At 50.3% G+C, this 6,812-nt stretch overlaps 1 protein-coding gene across 1 annotated transcript in view; it reads right to left on the bottom strand.

Moving 5' to 3' along the window:
* Window positions 1-6,812, bottom strand: part of LOC139394167 (mitotic spindle assembly checkpoint protein MAD1-like) — a 110,592-nt gene that overhangs the window by 54,805 nt on the left and 48,975 nt on the right. Inside the window, exons 17-18 of the mRNA XM_071142206.1 lie at window positions 5,604-5,656; window positions 4,384-4,521 (exon numbers count right to left, since the gene is read on the bottom strand). Of these exons, the coding sequence (XP_070998307.1) occupies window positions 4,384-4,521; window positions 5,604-5,656 (191 nt within the window). The remainder of the gene's footprint in view (window positions 1-4,383; window positions 4,522-5,603; window positions 5,657-6,812) is intronic.

Here is a 6,812-nt window from a genome sequence, read left to right as displayed (position 1 = left end):
ACAGCACGAGAGAGAGAGAGAGAAACAGAGAACGAGACAGCACGAGAGAGAGAGAGAGAGACAGCACGAGAGAGAGAGAGAGAGAGAGAGTGAGACAGCACGAGAGAGAGAGAGAGAAACAGAGTGAGACAGCACGAGAGAGAGAGAGAGAAACAGAGCGAGACAGCACGAGAGAGAGAGAGAGAGAAACAGAGCGAGACAGCACGAGAGAGAGAGAGAGAAACAGAGAGCGAGACAGCACGAGAGAGAGAGAGAGAGAGAGACAGAGACAGAGACAGCACGAGAGAGAGAGAGAGAACGAGAGAGAGACAGCACGAGAGAGAGAGAGAGAGCGAGCGAGACAGCACGAGAGAGAGCGAGCGAGACAGCACGAGAGAGAGAGAGCGAGACAGCACGAGAGAGAGAGAGTGAGACAGCACGAGAGAGAGAAAGAGCGAGACAGCACAAGAGAGAGAGAGAGAGAGCGAGACAGCACGAGAGAGAGAGAGAGAAACAGAGAGCGAGACAGCACGAGAGAGAGACAGAGAAACAGAGAGAGAGAGAGACAGAGAGAGAGAGAGAGAGCACGAGCGAGAGAGAGAGACAGCACGAGAGAGAGAGAGAGAGCACGAGAGAGAGAGAGAGAGCACGAGAGAGAGAGAGACAGCACGAGAGAGAGAGAGAGAGAACGAGAGAGAGACAGCACGAGAGAGAGAGAGCGAGACATCACGAGAGAGAGAGAGAGACAGCACGAGAGAGAGAGCGAGACAGCACGAGAGAGAGAGCGAGACAGCACGAGAGAGAGAGCGAGACAGCACGAGAGAGAGAGAGCGAGAGAGAGAGAGAGAGAGAGAGAGAGAGAGAGAGAGAGAGAGAGAGAGAGAGAGAGAGAGAGAGAGAGAGAGAGAGAGAGAGAGAGAGAGAGAGAGAGCAGGAGCGAGCGCGAGAGGAGGAGTACTTGAGCTGAGGTTAATAAATATTGACAGTGAATCATCTTCCCTGACAGGGTCGCAGGTGGCTCTCTGAGGATTTAACACACTGGAGAGAACACACACTAAAACCCAAATAAAGCTTAATGAACCCTCAACACAAAGTTTGATGTCCTTTAAGAAAATTACCCCCCCCCCCCCTCCCATCTCCTCTCTCTAACCCCCCCTCTCTCATCTCCTCTTTCTAACCCCCCCCTCTCTCTCCTCCTTTTTCTACCATTCCTTAATGACATTCTCCTGCTATCTTCACCTGTTCTCTTTTACATCTGCCACTGATTTGATACGCAGAGTTCATTCATCACTCCATCTCTCCTTTCATCCCCCAGTCTCTCCTTTCATCCCCCAGTCTCTCCTTTCATCCCCCATCTCTCCTTTCATCCCTCCATCTCTCCTTTCATCCCCCATCTCTCCTTTCATCCCTCCCTTCATCTCTCCTTTCATCCCTCCCTTCATCTCTCCTTTCATCCCTCCATCTCTCCTTTCATCCCCCCATCTCTCATTTCATCCCTCCATCTCTCCTTTCATCCCCCAGTCTCTCCTTTCATCCCTCCATCTCTCCTTTCATCCCCCCATCTCTCATTTCATCCCTCCATCTCTCCTTTCATCCCTCCATCTCTCCTTTCATCCCCCATCTCTCCTTTCATCCCTCCCTTCATCTCTCCTTTCATCCCTCCTTTCATCCCCCAGTCTCTCCTTTCATCCCCCATCTCTCCTTTCATCCCTCCCTCCATCTCTCCTTTCATCCCCCCATCTCTCATTTCATCCCTCCATCTCTCCTTTCATCCCCCATCTCTCCTTTCATCCCTCCCTCCATCTCTCCTTTCATCCCCCCATCTCTCATTTCATCCCTCCATCTCTCCTTTCATCCCCCATCTCTCCTTTCATCCCTCCCTCCATCTCTCCTTTCCTCCCTCCATCCCTCCTTTCATCCCCCAGTCTCTCCTTTCATCCCTCCCTCCCTCCCTCCCTCCTCATCCCCCCATCTCTCCTTTCATCCCTCCATCTCTCCTTTCATCCCCCATCTCTCCTTTCATCCCCCCCATCTCTCCTTTCATCCCCCCCATCTCTCCTTTCATCCCCCCCATCTCTCCTTTCATCCCCCCATCTCTCCTTTCATCCACCCATCTCTCCTTTCATCCCTCCATCTCTCCTTTCATCCCTCCATCTCTCCTTTCATCCCCCCATCTCTCCTTTCATCCCCCATCTCTCCTTTCATCCCCCCATCTCTCCTTTCATCCACCCATCTCTCCTTTCATCCACCCATCTCTCCTTTTATCCCTCCTTTCATCCCTCCATCTCTCCTTTCATCCCTCCATCTCTCCTTTCATCCCTCCATCTCTCCTTTCATCCCCCCATCTCTCCTTTCATTCCTCCATCTCTCCTTTCATCCCTCCATCTCTCTTTTCATCCCTCCATCTCTCCTTTCATCCCTCCCCCATCTCTCCTTTCATCCCTCCTTCAATCTCTCCTTTCATCACTCCCTCAATCTCTCCTTTCATCCCTCCATCTCTCCTTTCATCCCCCATCTCTCCTTTCATCCCCCCCATCTCTCCTTTCATCCCCCCTCATCTCTCCTTTCATCCCTCCATCTCTCCTTTCATCCCTCCATCTCTCCTTTCATCCCCCCATCTCTCCTTTCATCCCCCCCATCTCTCCTTTCATCCCCCCCATCTCTCCTTTCATCCCCCCATCTCTCCTTTCATCCCCCATCTCTCCTTTCATCCCCCCATCTCTCCTTTCATCCCCCCATCTCTCCTTTCATCCCTCCATCTCTCCTTTCATCCCTCCATCTCTCCTTTCATCCCTCCATCTCTCCTTTCATCCCTCCTTTCATCTCTCCTTTCATCTCTCCTTTCATCTCTCCATCTCTCCTTTCATCCCTCCTTTCATCTCTCCATCCCTCCTTTCATCTCTCCATCTCTCCTTTCATCCCTCCTTTCATCTCTCCATCTCTCCTTTCATCCCTCCATCTCTCCTTTCATCCCTCTTTTCATCCCTCCTTTCATCCCTTCATCTCTCCTTTCATCCCTCCATCTCTCCTTTCATCCCTCCCTCCATCTCTCCTTTCCTCCCTCCCTCCATCTCTCCTTTCCTCCCTCCATCCCTCCTTTCATCCCCCAGTCTCTCCTTTCATCCCTCCCTCCCTCCCTCCTTTCATCCCCCCATCTCTCCTTTCATCCCCCCATCTCTCCTTTCATCCCTCCATCTCTCCTCTCATCCCTCCCATCTCTCCATCTCTCCTTTCATCCACCCATCTCTCCTTTCATCCCTCCATCTCTCCTTTCATCCCTCCATCTCTCCTTTCATCCCCCCATCTCTCCTTTCATCCCTCCCATCTCTCCTTTCATCCCTCCATCTCTCCTTTCATCCCCCATCTCTCCTTTCATCCCCCCATCTCTCCTTTCATCCACCCATCTCTCCTTTCATCCACCCATCTCTCCTTTTATCCCTCCTTTCATCCCTCCATCTCTCCTTTCATCCCTCCATCTCTCCTTTCATCCCTCCATCTCTCCTTTCATCCCCCCATCTCTCCTTTCATTCCTCCATCTCTCCTTTCATCCCTCCCCCCATCTCTCCTTTCATCCCTCCTTCAATCTCTCCTTTCATCACTCCCTCAATCTCTCCTTTCATCCCTCCATCTCTCCTTTCATCCCCCCATCTCTCCTTTCATCCCCCCATCTCTCCTTTCATCCCTCCATCTCTCCTTTCATCCCTCCATCTCTCCTTTCATCCCTCCATCTCTCCTTTCATCCCCCCATCTCTCCTTTCATCCCCCATCTCTCCTTTCATCCCCCATCTCTCCTTTCATCCCCCCATCTCTCCTTTCATCCCCCCATCTCTCCTTTCATCCCCCATCCCTCCATCTCTCCTTTCATCCCTCCATCTCTCTCCTCTAATTCTCTAACCCTCCAATCTCCCTCATCTCTCTTTCTCCCTCTGATATCCACCTGTGTTAGAGTCTCTTCACATGTAACCTAACCTAACAGACATAACTAGTCTCTACACATGTAACCTAACAGACATAACTAGTCTCTACACATGTAACCTAACAGACATAACTAGTCTCTACACACGTAACCTAACAGACATAACTAGTCTCTGATCATATAACCTAACAGACATAACTAGTCTCTGATCATATAACCTAACGTAGCAGACATAACTAGTCTCTACACATGTAACTTAACAGACTTAACTAGTCTCTGATCATGAAACCTAACAGACATAACTAGTCTCTGATCATATAACCTAACAGACATAACTAGTCTCTACATGTAAACTAACGTAGCAGACATAACTAGTCTCTAAATTAGTCTCTATTAAACACACACATGTACCAGTATGTATCAATACACAAGTACCAGATTGGTTACTGGCCCAACACTCTAACCGCTTGGCCACCGTGTGTTTGTACCTTAAACAGTAGAGAGTCGTCCATGTGTTCAGCGTAGACAGAGGTCAGCCTGTACTGGTTCTCAGTAGTGATGTCGATCTGATAGCCTGTCAGAACATAACACACCGTCCTGAACTCCTGAATCTTCCTCTGGAACACCTGGCAACAACACAGATACAACACTGGTTCACAATAGTCTCTCCGTCACTCACTCACACTCATCAGAAGAGATGAGGTAGAGGCGAGAGAGAGAGAGGGATGAGGCAGAGGAGAGAGGGATGAGGCAGAGGAGAGAGGGATGAGGCAGAGGAGAGAGGGATGAGGTAGAGGAGAGAGATGAGGTAGAGGAGAGAGAGATGAGGTAGAGGAGAGAGAGATGAGGTAGAGGAGAGAGGGATGAGGTAGAGGTGAGAGGGATGAGGTAGAGGAGAGAGGGATGAGGTAGAGGAGAGAGGGATGAGGTAGAGGAGAGAGGGATGAGGTAGAGGAGAGAGGGATGAGGTAGAGGAGAGAGGGATGAGGTAGAGGAGAGAGAGAGATGAGGTAGAGGAGAGATGAGGTAGAGGAGAGATGAGGTAGAGGAGAGATGAGGTAGAGGAGAGATGAGGTAGAGGAGAGATGAGGTAGAGGAGAGATGAGGTAGAGGAGAGATGAGGTAGAGGAGAGATGAGGTAGAGGTAGAGGAGAGAGGGATGAGGTAGAGGAGAGAGGGATGAGGTAGAGGAGAGAGGGATGAGGTAGAGGAGAGAGGGATGAGGTAGAGGAGAGAGAGAGATGAGGTAGAGGAGAGAGAGAGATGAGGTAGAGGAGAGAGAGAAATGAGGTAGAGGAGAGATGAGGTAGAGGAGAGATGAGGTAGAGGAGAGAGAGATGAAGTAGAGGAGAGAGAGAGATGAGGTAGAGGAGAGATGAGGTAGAGGAGAGATGAGGTAGAGGAGAGAGAGAGATGAGGTAGAGGAGAGAGAGAGATGAGGTAGAGGAGAGAGAGAGATGAGGTAGAGGAGAGAGAGAGATGAGGTAGAGGAGAGAGAGATGAGGTAGAGGAGAGATGAGGTAGAGGAGAGAGAGATGAAGTAGAGGAGAGAGAGAGATGAGGTAGAGGAGAGAGAGATGAGGTAGAGGAGAGAGAGAGATGAGGTAGAGGAGAGAGAGAGATGAGGTAGAGGAGAGGAATAAGAAGTGTAGGAAGAAGAAAGGGGGATAAAACATGTTTCTTTTCTATGTAATACAACATTCCACACCTCCTTCAACCGCTGGTTCTTCAGTTCAGCTGTTTCCATCTGTTTACGCAGATCTACAACATAGAACAGTCGTGTTAAGCCGCATGTAGAACACAGAACAGTCCCTTAACGTTAAACAGAGTGACTAGGAGAGAGGAGACAAGAAGAGGGGAGGAGAGGAAGGAAGAGGAGAAGAGGTGGAGGAGTGATGAAGGAGAGAAGAGGTGGAGAGGAGAGAGGAGGTGGTGGAGGAGAGGAGAGAGGAGAGAAAAGGTGGAGGAGAGGGGAAACGAGAGGAGATAAGAGGTGGAGAAGAAGAGAGGAGAGGAGACAAGAGAGATGGAGGAGAAGAGGGAAGAGGAGACATGAGGTGGAGAAGAGAGAAGAGGAGACAAGAGAGGTGGAGAAGAAGAGAGGGGAGAGGAGAGAAGGGAGGAGAGGGGAGAAGAGAAGAGAAGAGGGTGGAGACAAAGTGGAGGTGAGAGGAGGTGGAGAGGAGAGGAGGTAGAGAGAAGAGAAAAGAGGGTGGAGAAGAGGTGAAGGGGAGAGAGGTGGAGAGGAGAGAAGAGAATAGACAGGAATAATTTGTTCAATTAGTCTGAAATCAATTTGGGATAGCGACTTTCCGGTTTAAACGACTTGATTTGCGAAGACAAAGGACGCGACCAGAAAAAAGCACCATATTCCCCTTGTAGTACCCACAGGCTCCCAGGTCAAGAGGAGTGTACTATCTAGGGCACGGGGTAGCATCTGGAACACCCTCTCCAAGCCAGAGAAATGGGCCTGCCTGGAATCTGATCCATTATTGACACAATAGTGAATGTTCCATAGTTCAGAAGGAGTGGTGTGGGTCGAGTGGAGACGGAACGGAGCGTGATGGAACAATTGAATGACTGTGTAATTAACGTTACATAATCACAACAATGAACAATGACACAGACACATCCAGCCGTTGACAGCGTCAGGGTAATTACATGCTTTATTCATAATGTGATACTCCTTACCCTCCAGATTACTCATAATCACGTCTCTCCTCCTCTCCTCTCTACTTCATCTCCTCCCTTGTCCTCCCTTTTCCTCCCTCTCCTCCCCCCTTTTCCTCCCTCTCCACCCTTGTCCTCCCACCCTTGTCCTCCCTTGTCCTCCCTCTCTCCTCCCGTGTCCTCCCTCTTCCTCCCTCCCACCCTTGTCCTCCCTCTCCTCCTCCCTTGTCCTCCCTCTCCTCCTCCC

Source organism: Oncorhynchus clarkii, unplaced genomic scaffold, assembly GCF_045791955.1.
Source record: "Oncorhynchus clarkii lewisi isolate Uvic-CL-2024 unplaced genomic scaffold, UVic_Ocla_1.0 unplaced_contig_9327_pilon_pilon, whole genome shotgun sequence".
Taxonomy (NCBI): Eukaryota; Metazoa; Chordata; class Actinopteri; order Salmoniformes; family Salmonidae; genus Oncorhynchus; species Oncorhynchus clarkii.
This window is presented reverse-complemented; position numbering and strand designations above follow the sequence as displayed.